The sequence below is a fragment of the Arachis ipaensis genome, chromosome B05 (assembly GCF_000816755.2).
Source record: "Arachis ipaensis cultivar K30076 chromosome B05, Araip1.1, whole genome shotgun sequence".
Taxonomy (NCBI): domain Eukaryota; kingdom Viridiplantae; phylum Streptophyta; class Magnoliopsida; order Fabales; family Fabaceae; genus Arachis; species Arachis ipaensis.
The window spans coordinates 39,600,318-39,618,512 of record NC_029789.2 but is presented as its reverse complement, the minus strand read 5'-3'; the positions used below and the strand labels follow the sequence as shown (position 1 = coordinate 39,618,512).

The window sequence follows — 18,195 nt, the reverse complement described above, 5'->3', positions numbered from 1 at the left end:
ATGGAAGATAAAAGGTAGGCTATTTGGGTAAGTAAGCTATTTGAACAATGGCCTCACTCATATAAATGCATGTATACACAAATTAATGGACATAAAGAATCAAACAAATCAAGAATTACAATCATAGGAGGAGAATAATGCACACAAGAATGGAAGTAAGTGGTTATGTATGATGTAACCACACAATTAGGCTCAATTCTCCCATGCTTGTGTTCTCAGCTCAAAACATAACCCACAAGTATATAGCTCAAGCAAGTTCTAAAAAAAATTTTAACCAATTGGGGTGGTGCCCTAAAAATGAGTTTCTTGGAAATTTTCATCATATTGATTAAACTTATTCTAATGCAATATTGTGATTTAGAAAAATTTAAAAATTCTCCTAGCTTACCCCTTTTTCAATCAAAACACATTTCTTATATAAAAATGGTTGACTAGATTTTTAGCAATCCATTAATTTTCTAATCACAATCAACAACTAAGATGCAAAACACAACCAAGATGCAAAATATATATATATATACTAAGAGTGTGCAACAACCAAAATAAGAGTATCTACAATAGCATAAATATGTACAGTAATCCCAAAATGATCTAAAACATAAAGTGCGGAATAGAACAAAATAGAGTAGTAGCGAATAGAAATAAAAGTCTGAAAGTTCACCACATAAATACAAACGCTGGTCACGAACGGTGACCTCCCCACACTTTAGAATTAAGCATCGTCCTCGATGCTACTACTAAAGCTCGGGATGGGGGTCAAAAATTGCACCAGGCTGTGGCTCATGCTCAGACTCGAGCAGTGGGACTGGAGGTGGTACTGGCTGTGGCTCAAGAATGTCATGCTGGACCTCAGTGATGGTCTGCGTCTCTGGTGGTACCTCCTGTTGTGTCAGCTCCTCACTATGCTCCTCCTCCTGGTCCTGCTCGTCAGAGGCGGGAGAGTCTGAGAGTGGAGGAAGCCGCCTGGTCTAAGAGGTCGAGACGTCGCATGACACGACGCTCGAAGCGCACCATGAAGCGAAGAAGGTGCTGCACTAACAGATAAGTCGGCTCAGGTGCTGGTGGTGGTGGTAGCACGGATGCTGCGGCTGCTGTGGAGGAAGAGGGTCCTGCTGCTGCTGTGGAGGGTGAGGGTCTGGCTGCCTCAACTACCGCTCTATCCCGAGAACGACATCTCGTCGAGGGCTTCTCGTGCACCCATCCACCCCATGGAATAGTAACTTCCTTGTCGTCGTCATCTGGGGGTGGTGGTGTCGCATCATCGTCCTCCCACTGGACATCAGCTAGCTCAGCCAAACTAGTAACCAGCGTAGGAAACGGTAGCAAGCCACGGATGTGAGCTCTCCACATGCTATTCCTAATCAGCCGGGGGAAATACGGAAAATACACCTCTTTCCCTTCCATGACACACCCAATCAGAATCTGTATATCCATCGAAATCTCTGAGAAGTGAGTGGTGGGCAGGATGTAGTGGGCAAAGATCTGCTGCCAGGTCCTAGCCTCCCTAGACAGATATGCAGATAGCATCCCCTTAGGCTTCTTGTTGTTCGAGTCCATCACCCAGGGAGCGTCTGGTGTAGGAATCACGCGCCTAAGCGCCTCATAGTCAAAAGTCATGGAAAGGATAGCCACCTCTGCCTGCTGGTAGGCACAAGTCTCAGGAGTACCAACTCTGCAAAGCAGTGCATCCCCTATAGCCTCCTCAGTGATCATAATCTCTCTACCCCTTACGTGCACTGAATCCAAGTTCACTCGGAAGAAGTTACAGTAAAACTCTTTAACCCATGAGATGTTAATCCTTCTTAGGTCCCTATCAACAAAATTCAATCCCAACTCTAAAATACGGGCATTTATGGCACGCCTCACGTCATTGGGAAGATTCAGCTTCTTCTCAATGTTCAGATTTTTCTTTGTATAACGAGAGAAGCGTAGCTCACAGTAGAGGTTGGGGAATTTGGTTGAATCAGTGGATGGAAGTGACTGATTTTCTATATCTTCTTCATTCAGCGGATTCTTTACATAGTTAGCATATGGTGAGGGGGTAGAGGTCTTGGAGCGCTTCCTCTTTTTGGAAGTGGTGGCTATAGCTTTTCCTTTATCCGACATCCTGATAAATAGAGATAATATAATATAAGCAGATAGCCAAGTAGGTATAAAGCACCCAAAGCAAAGCATACTCATGAAGTGAATAAAGAAAGGAGATTTCTTGGAATGCAAGCAAACATAATTCAAAATTCAAACCAAACTTCAAACCAAGAATTCAAACCATACTTTGCACATTATTCGTTTACTGAGCTTAGAAAGCACCATATCCAAAAGAATGATATAAAGAGTTAAGTTGAAAACCAAAAGAAGTCAGTCGGTTAAACAAGTTAAAGTTAGAAATCAGTTTGAAAATCAGTGATATGGTTATTACTAACTCAATTCGAAAGGAATGCACAAAACAGGGATGTAAGCACATTCACAATCATGAATTGCAACAAGCCATTGATGATGAAATATGATATAGCTAGAAAGCAACTAATGTGAAACAAACCATCAATCAATGCAAGGATCACTAGTAATGTTGGTGAAATCAAAACCTTGAGAAACAAGTAAATCAAGCACATTTAACACCAATTCTAGCAATGCATACAAGTCACAAGTTCAAATATGAATTGGAAACCTCATGGTCTATGTGACTTAATGAGACTATGTATGAACATAATGAACTATTTGGTCACATAGATGAGAACATTCAAACTTGTGTGTCTATGCAAAAGAGGCACAAAATTTTAAGGAAATCACAAGTGATGGTCAATTAGAAAATTCATTCAAATCATTCAATGCCTATACGCAAACCATCATGCATCACAAGCAAAGAGTTTAAGCAAGACCAAAACTTGTCCCTAAGGATTTTCCAAAACCATTTAAGCAACAAGATTATAATTGAACAGAAATCATCAACTAGAATTTGTTACACCCATCAAACAAGGTTAATTTAAGGATTATGGTTAAGAAAAATTTGGCAGCATTTCAGTAGCATATTGGCTATTTTCCAAATTCAAACAGTCAAAGCAGATTCCATATGAATTCATCAATAATTAGAAATACAAAATCATATATATGAGTTCATATGGATGTAACAGATAGCCAATAGTTCAGCAACAAAACAATTCAAACAGCACAGAGAGCAGAAGCAGTTGCTTCAATCAGCATTTCCTTCACCAATCCATCACAAGTAAGTAGCATTAACAGATTACATGAACACAGAGCAATGAAGCAAAACAGAGCAATTTCACATAGCAGCAAAAACTCAAATAAGCCTAAATCCACTACTCAGCCCAGATTCGCTAACCACGTAAATCAAACTAAACTAACTAACTAAGCTAATTCTAACTACACTAATGGAATTATAGTAAACAGTAGAAAGGATGTAGAACAGGGGAAGCAGGAACCTGGGGTGCAGAAACTGAACGGGGCAAATGAGAGGAAGGTGAAGTGGAGTGGTGGTTCGATGTTGCTGTGAAATGAAGCTCGCGTCGGTGACAATGGTGGTCGCGGTGGCGCTGGGGCGGCGCTGAGGCTGTGAGAGCGAGCAGAGACAGAGAGGGGTGGAGTGGAGGAGAGAAAGGGAGTGAGGAGGAGGGGGTTGGTGACGGCGGCGGCGATGGTCTCGGGTCGCTCGCCGGAGGGCAGCCGGTGGTGGGTTGCTCAGAGGTTGGAGGTTGAAGATGGAGGGAGAGAAGAAATGAAATGTTGGAGGGGTTTTGCGCGAGTGCGCTAGGGCTTCGCGTCTCTGGTTAAATGGGGTTTTTGAATCCACGCGCGCGCGCATCGTGCGCGTCCGCGTGGGTGATAGAAATAGGGAGGTGGGGCGGGGGCGCCAAGTGCGCCTACGTGTATATGGATGAGTTAAGGGTTGGCGCAGACACGTACAGTGCGCGTCCGCGCGGGTATGCTGGGCCAGAGGCACAAAAGAGGCCCAGAGTTGGCACAACTCTCGGGTCCTTTGGCCTGGGTGATGCTAAAAACGCATCGACACGCGCGCGCACCGTGCGCGTTCGCGTGGATGGTATGAGCTTATGGAATGGGCACGGAGGCGCGAAGTACGCCAACGCGTGTATGAAGAAATAGGGAGTAGCGCGGATGCGTACAGCGTGTGTCCGCGTGGATTGAGTCATAGAGTTGGCCCAAAAGAGGCACAACTCTCTGGTCCTTGGCCCAGATAGTTGAAATGGGCAGCCTACGCGCACGCGCACCTTGCGCTAGCGCGTGGCTTGGGTTTTTTTTTTTTAAGAGCATCAAAAGACCTCCTAACTTTCCATCCTTCTCTAAGACTCTAAACTAGCTAAGATGCAATATTAAACGTATTTTGAAACATAAGGGCTTTTTCAGACAACTTGAGAAAACTTGCAATTCAAGCAAAAACTCAATTCAAAGATTCATCCCTTATTAAAGCATAGAATGCATAAACACCTTAGCAAGCAAATGAAAATATACCAAGAAGTAAAGAAACTATATACAATGGAACCCAATTCATTCATTCATTATATCTACAAGATAATGGAAAGAGTTTACCATGGTGGGGTGTCTCCCACCAAGCACTTTTAGTTTAAGTCCTTAAGTTGGACATCGGGAGGCTTCTTGTCAAGGTGGCTTATGCTTGTATCCATCCTTGAAACTCCAAGAGTGCTTGTCCTTCAATTGGTTGTCAGAAGTTCCAACCTTCTTCATTAAGCTTTGGTGAGGTCCTCTCCAAGACGTGAGCTCCCGAGATTGACTATCATAGGATAATCCAGGATCCCATATCTTGTCCTCGCACCCATCTTCTAGTTGATTGCCTTGACTTTGTCCGGGCGACGAGAAAACAGAATTCTCATGGAAGCACCAAACTACTCTTCTAGACCCATTTAATTGAGCATTACACCAATCCATGCTCTCCAATTTCGAGCTTCCCACCATAATGAGCCTAGATTTAGAACGCCAACCACTAAACATCCTCCTCTTTCACTTAATTCCACAAAGCGCCCTAAGTTGGCCATTCGTTTCAAGCAAACCATACTCAAGTGGGATAATAAAGCTGAGAGTTAGAAGTTTTACCCACTCAAGCGGAGGATTGGATGATGAACTAGGTGGAGGAGTTCCCAAAGATCTTGATAAAGCATGCTCTACTCCCGTCCATCCTCTTCTAGAGGTTTCCACCACTTGGCGAGGTTCTTCAAGTTCCTCCTCATGCCAAGCTTCCTCAAGTTCACATTCTTCTTCACCAATTTCTTCTATTTCTTCTCCATCACTCTCATCATAGATGGGAGGTATAGTGAAATCTACCTCATCATCAAGTCTATGCATTTTGGGGAAGGACTCTTCAAACTCAAAAGAATCATATGTTGATTCGAAATCATCATAGGTAGGAGCGCTTGTTGCTCGGAATACTTCTCCCAGTTCTTCACCCTCAGTAGGTCTTGGAGGTTTCAAGTCTTCCTCAACCTTGTTTTCTAGTCCACTGGGGAAGGGTTCAACAATATCATCAAGGGAATTGATCAACATGGGCAAAAAATCACTAGTGATGGAATCCACTTCTTGATCAATTTCCTTCAACTCTCTGTTTACTTCCGCAACATTGCTCTTCTCTTCAACATCCTTTCCAAACTCTTTGGAAAAGGATTCTTCAATTTGTGATTCCTTTATGTGCTCAACGTATCCTAAACACCCACCCACTACTTCCTTTTGTTCGCTAATCTCTATCTTCTCCTTTTGTTGTCCTTCTTGCTTCAATTCTTCTTTCTTACAATGGAGCTTCAAGTTCATATCCTCACTAAGCTCCTTGACTATTTTTCCACATTCAACAATGGGGGTACTTAAGGTGCATAAACTCAGGTGGGATGTTAGGTGATTCACGGCTTCTACCATGCTAGCTATCTTTGCTCTTAGCTCCTTAAACTTAGTTTCATCCTCCTCTTGCCGCCTTAAGATGCGAGATTCAAGGTCTCTCAGTTCTAATATGAAGGCTTCATCGGGAGGTGGTGTTGGAAGAGAGAATTCATCGGTTGGGGGAAGATTGTTGTAATCGGAAGGTGGTTCATATTGGTGGAGTTCTTGAGGTGGTGTATGTGGAATTTATGGTTCTTGGGAATATTGGTATTGGAATGGTGGTTGTTCTATATGTGATTCTAATGGTGGTTGATATGGTATATATGAGTTATGGTCATGTAGAGTTGAATGGTGATGTGAGGCTTATGAGTATTACGTGTGGCTATATTGAGGAATAGGGTCACATGCATATGATGATTGTGGTTGATAACCACAATAAGGGTCATCACACACATTTTACTGGTATAGATTAGGATCAAAATTATACCCATAGGAGTTCGTAGGAGGTTGTTGCCATGAAGGTTGTTCATAAGCTTGAGGTTCCTCCCATCCTTGATTCCAAAATCCTTGATGCATATCCTCATTGGAGCTTCCATTTCTTACAACATAGTTTGAACTACACTCATAGCCAAAAGGATGAGAATTCATAATGAAATAGAAAATAAAAACAAAGAGCACTAAGAAATAACGAAAATAGAATCCTAACTAGTAAAAACTGGAAAATAAACCAAAGTTCAAGCTATTCACAATATATACAATAGCCAATAACATAGCACCATTGGATCCCCAGCAATGGTGCCATTTTGATGATCGTGACTCTCGGCGGTTTAGAATTTATCTAATGAGGTCTCGTTGTTAAGTATAGTTTCTAAACCAACCAATAGTCCTTTCATACAAAAATTTAGGTTGTCACAAGTAACAAACCCCAATAAAAATTTACCGGAGTATTTGGACTCCGGGTCGTCTCCCTAGGAACCAATGGAGTGCATGCGTATTGGCTATGATGGGTAAAAGGGGGGTTTTGTTTATAAGATGGCAAGGAAGTAGACTGAGTGAGTAAGTAAAAAAAGCAAAATAAAGAACTCTTGGCTAAGACTTGGGTACTTGAGATCACTATCCTAGTTAACAAACCAATTATTGACAATTATGAGAGGCCAACCCATTAAGTTTACTTCTCGAAGCCTTAAGTACGTAACATTTACTCCTAGACTTGAAGTATGTCAAACAGGCTTGATCACATCCACCCATAAGTCCTAACCTACCTACCAATTGGCTTAGTAGTGGGTTAGCGTCAATCGGCTTCAAATTGATCACACAGGGTTCTCAAATTACCAAATCCATTATATCCAAAAACTCAAGACCACTCAAGTCCCTTGGCTTAGGCCAAGAGTTGATAAAACTACTCAAGAACTAAAGAGAGCATTTCATCAAACACTTAGAATGCAATGAAAATCAACATCATAAATTGCAAGATGCTAAAATCTACCACTATCAATTGCAAGAAAAGTGAGATCACAACTCAATTCATCAATTAAAAAAACATCAACATCAAAATTGCATTAGGTGAAATTAACATGAGTCATCATCACAAAAGAGAGCAAAATGGGAAATTAACATAAAAACTAAGAGAATCAAGATGTAGAAAGGAGAAATTATAGAAGACACAAGATGAGATCAAGTAATTAAACATGAAATTAAAATAATCTAACCTAATCCTAACCTAATTCTAGACAGAAGAGGGAGCTTCTCTCTCTAGAAAACTAACTAAAGGCTCATGTTGGCTAAACTAATTGCTCCCCCTTGCTTGGACTTCAATTCTGCATGAAATACACTCAGAAACAAGTTGGATTTGGGCTTAGGTAGCTCAGAAATCACCCCCAGCGTTTTGCCTTCAAGTGGGCCACGTGAGAGTATCGGCGCGTGCGCACCATGTGCGCGTGCGCATCGCTGGCAAATTCTCAACCCGCACGGACGCAGCATGTACGCGTGCGCGTCCATAGGCGAAATCACTTTTGCGCGTGCGCGCCTGGTGCGCGTGCGCGTCCTTTGGTGCATTCCCAATCTTTGTTTCTCCATGCATTCTCCCTTTTTGTATGCTTTTCTCCTCATTTCTTCCCTCCAATACTTGCCTTATGGACCTGAAATCACTCATCAAACACATCAAGGCATCGAATGGAATTAAAGTGAATTAAAATCACCAATTTAGGGCCTAAAAAGCATGTTTTTACACTTAAGCAAAATTCAAGGGAGAATTACAAAATCATGCTATTTCATTGAATAAATGCGAGAAAAAGTGACAAAATCCCCCAAAATAAGCACAAGATAAATCACAAAATCGGGGTTCATCAGATATAACCTCATGAACTTCTACTTCCTCTCCAATCATGATGCTATGGATCATGATAGCCCGATCTATAGTAACTTTAGACCGGTTGCTAGTGGGAATGATTGAGCGTTGGATAAACTCCAACCATCCCCTAGCCACGGGCTTGAGGTCATGCCTTCTTAGTTGAACCGGCTTCCCTCTTGAATCTTTCTTCCATTGAGCGCCCTCTTCACAAATGTCTATGAGGACTTGGTCCAACCTTTGATCAAAGTTGACCCTTCTAGTGTAGGGGCGTGCATCTCCTTGCATCATGGGCAAGTTGAATGCCAACCTTACATTTTCCAGACTGAAATCTAAGTATTTCCCCCGAACCATTGTAAGCCAATTCTTTGGGTCCGGGTTCACACTTTGATCATGGTTCTTGGTGATCCATGCATTGGCATAGAACTCTTGAACCATTAAGATTCCGACTTGTTGAATGGGGTTGGTGAGAACTTCCCAACCTCTTCTTCAAATCACATGTCGGATCTCCGGGTATTCACCCTTTTTTGAGCTTGAAAGGGACCTCGGGGATCACTTTCTTGGCCACAACTTCATAGAAGTGGTCTTGATGCACCCTTGAGATGAATCTTTCCATCTCCCATGACTCGGAGGTGGAAGCTTTTGCCTTCCCTTTCCTCTTTCTAGAGGTTTCTCTGGCCTTAGGTGCCATAAATGGTTATGGAAAAACAAAAAGCAACGCTTTTACCACACCAAACTTAGAAAGTTTGCTCGTCCTCGAGCAAAAGAAGAAGGAAGAGAGTAGAGGAAGAAGAAATAGAGGAGATGGAGGGGGGTTAGTGTTTTGGCCAAGGGGGAGAAGTAGTGTTTAAGATGTGTGAAAATGAAGGGGTGAAGATGGGTTTATATAGGAGTGGGGAGAGGGTAAGGTTCGGCCATGTATGGGTGGGTTTGGGAGGGAAAGTGGTTTGAATTCGAATGGTGAAGTAGGTGGGGTTTATGATGGATGGATGTGGATTGGTGAAGGGTTTATGGAGAAGTGGGTAGGATTCGATAGGTGAGGGGTTTTTGGGGAAGAGGTATTGAGGTGATTGGTGAAGGGTATTTGGGGAAGAGTATTATGAAAAGGTGTGAAGAAGAGATAGAGTGAGTTGAGGTTGGTGGGGATCCTGTAGGGTCCACAGATCCGGAGGTGTCAAGGATTTCTCATCCCTGCACCAATTAGGCTTGCAAAATGCCATTTGCTGCCAATCCTAGCGTTAAACGCCAGGTTTCTGCCCATTTCTGGCATTTAACGCCAGCTTCTTGCCCTTTTCTGGCGTTAAACGCCCAGAATGGTGCCAGACTGGGCGTTTAACACCCATTCTACTGCCCTTACTAGCGTTTAAACGCCAGTAGGCTTCTCCTCCAGGGTGTGCTATTTTTCATTCTATTTTTCAGTTTGTTTTTGCTTTTTCAATTGTTTTTGTGACTTCACATGATTATCAACCTACAGAAAATATAAAATAACAATGGAAAATAGAAATTTAACATAGATAAGTAAAATTAGGTTGCCTCCCAACAAGTGCTTCTTTAATGTCAGTAGCTTGACAGTGGGCTCTCATGGAGCCTCACAGATACTCAGAGCATGATGATGGCCTCTTAACACCAAACTTAGAGTTTGGTTGTGGCCTCCCAACACCAAACTTAGAGTTTGAAAGTGGGGGTTTTGTTTGACTCTGTATTGAAAGAAGCTTTTCATACTTCTTCTCCATGGTTACAGAGGGAGATCCTTGAGCTTTAAACACAAGGGAGCCCTTATTCACTTGAAGGACTAATTCTCCTCTGTCAACATCAATCACAGCTTTTGCTGTGGCTAGGAAGGGTCTGCCAAGGATGATGGATTCATCCATACACTTCCCAGTATCTAGGATTATGAAATCATCAGGGATGTAGTGGTTTTCAACCTTTACCAAGACATCCTCTACAAGTCCATAAGCCCGTTTCCTTGAATTGTCTGCCATCTCTAGTGAGATTCTTGTATCTTGTACCTCAAGGATCCCTAGCTTCTCCATTATAGAGAGAGGCATGAGGTTTATGCTTGACCCTAGGTCACACAGAGCCTTATCAAAGGTCATGGTGCCTATGGTACAAGGTATTGAGAACTTTCCAGGATCTTCATCCTCCACTACTAGAAAACTAGTTATTACAGACGGATATTTCCGACGGATTTTATCCCACGGAAATACAGACGGAATTTCAGAGGGATTTTTTGTCGGAAAACAAAAAAAATGAATTAGCATAAATTACAGACGGAAAACAAAATCCGTCGATAATTCCGTCGGTAAAAGTAATTTTTTTTCCGTAAGAAATGGTTACAGACGGAAAATCCGTCTGTAATTAAATAGACAAACCGCTGCGTTTCATTAAATTATTACAGACGGAAAATCCGTCTGTAATTTAAAATTTTCTGTCGAAAATATTTAATTAAACCCAAATGAAACTCGACCTTCTTCCAGCTTCTTCCAAATGAAACACGGCTTCTTCTTCTCTCCATAGCACAAGCTACTTCTTCTCTCCGTGGCTGCTACTTTTGCTTCTTCCGCCACTGCCGCTGCCGCCGTTGCGTCGCACAATCTCCCTCTGTCATCCCTTGCGTCGCACAAGATCCCTCCGCCGCCGCTCTCGTCGCATCTACTCCCATCATCGCAGAGCTCTCTCTACTGCCGCTCTCATCGCATCTGCTCCCTCTGGCTCCTCTTCCATCTAATCTCAACTTGCTCCCTCAGTTCTTCTCGTAACCATATCAAATTTCAGGTATATATATCCTAATTTTGTGATTCTGTTCTTCGTGATAAATTCTAGGGCTCAATTTTTCTATGCCAGTTTTAGGTTTATCATACTCTACTTTTATGCTTTGTTTGAATCTACAGGTTTACTCTAATTTTGATGAATTATTTTCTGCAATCGAAACTTTTTTGACCTAAAATTCATGGTAGGCCATTGCTTTCTATAGTTTTTAACGTTCATAGTTTGATATTGATTTTGATGACATTGGCTCCTGGTAAACTAATGTTCAGAGAGCAGCAACTGGAAGGAGATTATCGACAGCTTCACTCGCGATTGAGGACTCACTTGGAAAGTATAGCATTTTATGGTGGAGAGATGAGAGAAGAAGCCCATATTCAATAGAAGTTTAACACCTTGGTTAGGCATTTGAGTAGTGTCCTACATGACCATTGGTGGTTTGGCATGATTCAGGACTTTTTATTGAAGTACTTTGGTGCTACAGTTGCTGTTATTCTGATAATTGAGCCTTTCTTTTCTGGCCATCTAAGGTCTGACAGTTCAACTTTAGGGCATGCAGAGATGCTAAGCAATCTAAGATATCATACTAGTGTTATTATTTCCCTATTTCAGTCACTGGGAACTCTTTTTATTAGTGCAAGACGGCTCAATCGACTCAGGTATATTAAATCTGTCATTTATCCTTTTTAGAAGTTGATATCGGTTTTTATTCTTGGTATGTAGGCATAGGTTATATACAAATCCTTGCAAAGTTCAAGCCTATATATTCTAAGTAAACTATATATTTCATAGTGGTTATGCTGGTCGCATTCATGAGTTAGTGGCTGTATCAAGGGAGCCAAGCCTGGAGAATGAGAAATCTTCACTCCAAAGACGAGGAAGTAGAAGTTTCATAGGTGAAGCTAACTACATTGAATTCTCTGGTGTCAAGGCAAGTGATTTCAATGAATCATCTATACACCTGAACTTGTCATTATGATTTTGTTATTATTTTTATATTGATGCTGCTCCCAAAATTCAGGTTGTAACTCCCACTGGTAATGTCTTAGTGGATGACTTGACTCTTAGGGTTGAGTCATCTTCTGTATTCATCATTAGTTTTGCATCAATCTATCTGTCTTATTTTAATGTTTCTTTCAGAAAGGAGAATCAGATTCACTAGAAAGTTCCCTTCTAAATCTTGTCCTTTAAGATACGGAACTACAAAGATTCAAGAAGATGCCCTCACTCTGTTTCAAGCTGCATTACGTGAATTTTTGGGCTTTTGCAACTCTTAAGACTCATGGGAATGAAAATAACAACCGGAGAGTTACATCACTGTCTGTTTCAGCTAGTAAGATTGTCCCCATACCATCTGTAAGTTTGAACTGCTTCAGTTACAAATTTTCTCTCAACCTTAGAACAGTAAGCACATCATAAGGTTTTGAAATGCTTATTATAGCATTGATATATATTATCAATAAGCTATATGTTCAATGTTTAGGTGCATACTTGCTAGCTTACCCTTTAAAAATTTTTCTTTTCGCTGATCGTAACTCCTTAGCAAGTGATAGCTGTTTCTGTCACAGTGGTATTGAAATTTTTATCAAAACTGTATGTTTCCAGGGGACACATTCCATTGTAAAATATTTTGGTGGGAAAGTTCCATCTAGCTCATCATTTAATCAACCACTAGGTAATGCATTTGATGAAGCTGTACCAGGCAATGCATTTAGTTAGTTTTCTTAATGGAGTAACCTAGTAATGCTATGTTTATGCATTAAGTTGGCACCATCCTGTCCCAAAAAAAAAGATGGTATTGTAATAAGTTAACAATGAGCTTCAAGGACCTATACTAATTTCTAGTGGCAGTGTACCTGGTCTTGATAAGTTGCACCATGCCAAACATTTGTGAGTCAACTCTTTTATTTTTTGCAATAAATGGCTTACTACTTTTTTAAAAGATATTTATCCAATTAGTAGGTAGAAGAGAAGACTGGTGGTCAAATACCTGCATCCACTGTTGCTTCTGTTTTCATTGAACTTTTTGTTCCTCTATTGATACAGAACTTCCCAATTCTACTTCAAATTCGAGTGATCAATTAATCGATCCTCTGTTTTTGTTTTTTTTCACTCTCCAGGTTGGAATTGAAATGCAGAGAAAAGCAACATTGCCGTCCAGGGACGCAAAAAGCGGCAATGCGAACAGCATGAGTAAGTTGTTATTATGATCTGAACCCTTAGGGGGTTGTTGATCAGTCTCTAAATATCATATAAGCTGAGGTGTTCCTTTATGTGTGCAGTATGGACTTTTTTGTTAGTTTAGGAGACCTAGTCTAGGCATGGATTTGATAACAAAGCTTAATATAGGTTATATTGGGTGGACTTTGCCTGGCCAGGCTCTACAACGGCATTTGTGGTGCTGAAGTTCTCCCTCTTCTGTTTGCTTGCAGGAACCAGATACAGAAATTTATGCAAGCATGTTGGATTCATTGAATGAATGCTTACAGGTTAGTATCATTAGATGATAAATATTATACAAAATTAGGGGGTGTTACACTCGAAGTTTGATACTTAACATTCTAATTGGAAATAAAATCTAGCTTCGCATATATTAGCTAACATCATAAGTGATGCTAATAAAGCCAAAACTAAAAGGTTTTGTTTATTTCATGTTTCATAATTGATCTAGAATTCTAGATTAGGATATATATATATATATATTTGTTGAATTGGTTATTAATCTGTTCAACCATTGCCCCTCATTTCCACGTGATAGTAAGTCTGCTCCACTTTGTAATTGTTGTGGTTTTTGTAGTCTTGTTTTTAAAAATAATCATATATTATTATGCAAGAATTTTCATATAAAAGAGTAATTCCTGTGTAGCCTCAATCCAGTATGTGTTCTGATCTTTTTGTGTACTTCAGATTTCTGGGATGCTTTTGGATGAAAGCCAGGTCAGGTCCATTGTTGACGAGATAAAACAAGTGATCACAGCTAGTTCAAGTAGGAAAAGAGAGAGGGCAGAGAGGACCAAAGCTGAAGATTTTGATGCTGAAGAGAGTGAGCTGATTAAAGAGGAAAATGAACAAGAGGAAGAAGTTTTTGATCAAGTTAGTTGTTTAAATTCGTTTTTAAAAAATCTGAGTTATGTTGATTGCTGGGCTACTGTCTTTGTATTATGTTTGTATAGATCAATTCTTTGGTCATCCTTTCAAAACATTTATGTGTCCCAGGTGGGAGAGATATTGGGAACTTTGATCAAAACCTTCAAAGCCTCCTTCTTACCTTTCTTCGATGAACTATTATCATATTTGACACCTCTGTGGGTATGTTCCTCCCAGAAGCTGTCACTTCTCTTCTCTAATTAGTTTTTCTGTTGATATTAACTACATTTTTATTATTGAGCTGGTCATTTAGCATTTTGATTTGGGTACTAGATCATACTTGAAGTATATGTAACTGTTTATACTTTTCTGTTTTCTATGTTTTAGCTGCACTGAATTGTAGTGATGGCTCTAAAATGTAGGATCTGTGTGATAGCAGCAATCTCTGACCACATTATTTTTGGAATATTCTTGAATTCTTCAAGTCACACTGTTGAAAGCTTTAGTTCAACGATGAATCTTCATTCTTGCTTTGGGAATTTAATTTGGATGTGGGTTATGTTCAAATAAATTGGGAGTTAGAGATGAGTCATTCATTCTGCAGGGTTAATTCTTCAGGGCAATAAAATTGCGCACACACACACATGAGCTCACATATTGCTTTTATATTAAATCATAATCTTTTCTCAACTGTTGGATATAGGGAAGGGACAAGACACCTGAAGAGATGAGAATTGCCATTTATATTAAATCATAATCACAGTCGAGGCATTATTGGTGCTTTGTAATTCCTAAGGGGAAATTATACAAGAGAACTAAAATATATATTATTGCCATTTATGTTGGTAATAAGCTGTATAAATATTCGATCTTAATGAATCTGAGATATTTACAGTTTGAGGCTACTGCTTCATCACCAATCTGCAGTTGATGCTGATCAATTGGAAGGGTCTGTGACATCTCTATCAAATTTGGATGATTCTGATTCTTCTAAATATCTAGTTCGGAAGAAGGTTCAAGAATCCTTGGAAAACTTAAAGGAGGAGGCAGTTGTTCCTAAAAGGTCCATTCGATGGGAACTTGGTTCCAGTTGGATACAGCATCTGCAGAAACAGGAAACATCAAAAGAATTTTTTATATGGTCGTTATTTGCATAACTTCGTATAGTTGAACAATATATTGAGTTTATATTTTGAATTATAGTTGATGTATCAACACACTTTGATATATGGTTGTTACTTATTATAGTTGATGATCAATACATTTTGTTTATGTTTTGAATTATATTGACTTGCTTATTTATAGTACTTTTCTTTTAGTTTGATCGATGAATTTGTTTATTTTTTGAATTATTGTAAATATTCGAATATAAATTAGATAATAATTTATATTAAATTTATATTTATTTTGTATGAAAACAAGCTTATTTTGTAATTAGAAAAAAAAAATTCTATTTTACCTTAATGAAGGATTTACAGACGGATTTTCTGTCTGTAATCAGAGTGTGAGATGATTTTGCAAAGTTTAAATTACAGACAGAAAATCTGTCAGAAAATCCGTCTGTAATTACAGACGAAAAATCTGTCTGAAAATCCTTCTGTAATTACAGACGGAAAATCCGTCTGAAAATCTGTCTGTAATTACAGACGGAAAATCCGTCTGAAAATCCGTCTGTAATTACAGACAGAAAATCCGTCGGAAAGTTCGTCGCCTTCGGAAAATGGATGGAGAATTTACAGAGGGAAAATCCATCGGTAACTAGTAAAAATCCGTCGGTAATTTTCTGACGGAAAAAAAATCCGTCGGTAAATAATTTCCGACGGGGCTTTTACAGAGGGACAAAATCCGTCGGTAATTTTGTTGGTAACAAAAAATCCGTCTGTAATAAAGACTAAATCTGTCTGTAAATCTGTCTGTATTAAGCCATTTTCTAGTTGTGCTCTTCAGAGGAAGAATACTCATCAGAGCTCATGAATGGCAAAAGTAAATTCAATGGAATCTCTATGGTCTCAGTGTGAGCCTCAGATTCCCATGGTTCCTCATTAGGGAACTCCTTAGAGGCCAGTGGACGTCCATTGAGGTTTTTCTCAGTGGAGATCACTGCCTCTTCCTCCTCTCCAGGTTCGGCCATGTGGGTTATGTTGATGGCCTTGCACTCTCCTTTTGGATTCTCTTCTGTATTACTTGAAAGAGTACTAGGAGGGAGTTTAGTAACTTTCTTACTCAGCTGACCCATTTATGTCTCCAAATTTCTAATGGAGGACCTTGTTTCAGTCATGAAACTTTGAGTGGTTTTAATTAAATCAGAGACTATAGTTGCTAATTCAGAGTGGTTCTGCTTGGAATTCTCTGTTTGTTGCTTAGAAGATGATGGAAAAGGTTTGCCATTGCTAAACCTATTTCTTCCACCATTATTGTTGTTGAAGCCTTGTTGAGGCCTCTGTTGATCCTTCCATGAGAGGTTTGGATGATTTCTCCATGACGGATTATAAGTGTTTCCATAGGATTCTCCCATGTAATTCACCTCTTCCATTGCTGGGTTCTCAGGATCATAAGCTTCTTCTTCAGATGAAGCTTCTTCGGTACTGACTGTTGCTGCTTGCATTCCAGACAGACTCTGAAAAATCATATTGACTTGCTTATTTTGTTCTGAGCCAATATGGCATTCAGAGTATCAATCTCAAGAACTCCTTTCTTCTGACTTGTCCCATTATTCACAGGATTCCTTTCAGAGGTGTACATGAATTGGTTATTTGCAACCATTTCAACGAGTTCCTGAGCTTCTGCAGGCGTCTTCTTCAGATGAAGAGATCCTCCAGCAGAGTTGTCCAATGACATCTTGGACAGTTCAGACAGACCATCATAGAAGATACCTATGATGCTCCATTCTGAAAGCATGTCAGAAGGACACCTTCTGATCAATTGCTTGTATCTTTCCCAAGCTTCATAGAGGGATTCACCTTCCTTCTGTCTTGAAGGTTTGGACTTCGACTCTAAGCTTACTCAATTTTTGAGGTGGAAAGAACTTTGCCAAGAAGGCATTGACTAGCTTTTCCCAAGAGTTCAGGCTTTCTTTAAGTTGTGAATCCAACCATGTTCTAGCTCTGTCTCTTACAGCAAAGGGAAAGAGCATAAGCTTGTAGACCTTGGGATCAACCCCATTGGTCTTGACAGTGTCACAGATTTGCAAGAATTCTGCTAAGAACTGATGAGGATCTTCCAATGGAAGTCCATGAAACTTGCAATTCTATTGCATCAGAGAAACTAATTGAGGCTTAAGCTCAAAGTTTTTTGCTCCAATGGCAAGGATTGAGATGCTTCTCCCATAGAAGTCGGGAGTAGGTGTAGTAAAGTCACCAAGCACCTTCCTTGCATTGTTGCCATTGTTGTTGTTTTCGGCTGCCATGGCTTCTTCTTGTTTGAAAGTTTCTGTTAGGTCCTCTATAGAGAGTTGTACTTTAGCTTCTTTTAGCTTTCTCTTCAAGGTCCTTTCAGGTTCAGGATCAGCTTCAACAATAATGCCCTTGTCCTTGCTCCTGCTCATATGAAAAGAGAGGATAAGAAAATATGGAATCCTCTATGTCACAGTATAGAGATTCCTTGAGGTGTCAGAGGAAAATAAAAGTAGAAGGATGAGGAAGAGAAGAGAGAATTCGAACTTATCAAGAGGGACAGAGTTCGAATTGCTGATAATGGAGAAGTGTTAGTCCTTTAAATAGAAGGATTTGGGAAGAGGGGAAGAATTTTCGAAATTAAAGTAAAAAGATTTTGAAATAATTAAAAGAAATTTTGAAAATTTGGTAAATGATTTTCGAAAACTAAGATTGGGAAAGAAATTAAGTGATTTTTGGAAAAGATTTTGAAATTAGAAATAAAAAAGATATGATTGAAAATTAATTTTGAAAAATATGTGATTGAAAAGATATGATTGAGAAGATATGATTGAGAATCAAATTAAAAAGAGAAATTTTTAAAATTAAAGTTGATTACTTGACTAACAAGAAATTAAAAGATATGATTCTAAAATTAAAATTTGATCCTTTCTTAATAGGCAAGTAACAACTTGAAAATTTTGAGTTAAATCATTAGTTGTAGCAAGGATTTTCGAAAATAATAATAATTTAAAAAATGGAAAGAAATTG

The 18,195-nt window shown here is 39.7% G+C and overlaps 1 protein-coding gene and 1 long non-coding RNA gene across 5 annotated transcripts; both read left to right on the top strand.

Annotated features, from left to right (window-relative positions):
- LOC110262832 lies at positions 10,704 to 11,531 on the top strand. Its single transcript, XR_002347838.1, has 2 exons — positions 10,704 to 10,975; positions 11,092 to 11,531. It is a non-coding gene; the product is annotated as an uncharacterized LOC110262832 (long non-coding RNA).
- On the top strand, positions 12,264 to 14,443 carry LOC110271945. 4 transcript variants are annotated; one of them, XM_021123655.1, is made up of 5 exons: positions 12,264 to 12,322; positions 13,087 to 13,159; positions 13,399 to 13,455; positions 13,874 to 14,059; positions 14,183 to 14,443. In XM_021123655.1, exons 3-5 carry the CDS (start codon positions 13,426 to 13,428, stop codon positions 14,315 to 14,317), a joined length of 351 nt encoding a protein of 116 aa, XP_020979314.1. In that variant the 5' UTR covers positions 12,264 to 12,322; positions 13,087 to 13,159; positions 13,399 to 13,425; the 3' UTR covers positions 14,318 to 14,443. The 4 variants fall into 4 exon arrangements, with proteins under 4 accessions (XP_020979314.1, XP_020979317.1, XP_020979318.1 ...); XM_021123658.1 differs by having other exon boundaries at positions 12,287 to 12,322; positions 13,316 to 13,455; XM_021123659.1 differs by lacking the exon at positions 12,264 to 12,322 and adding an exon at positions 12,753 to 12,856 and having other exon boundaries at positions 13,316 to 13,455.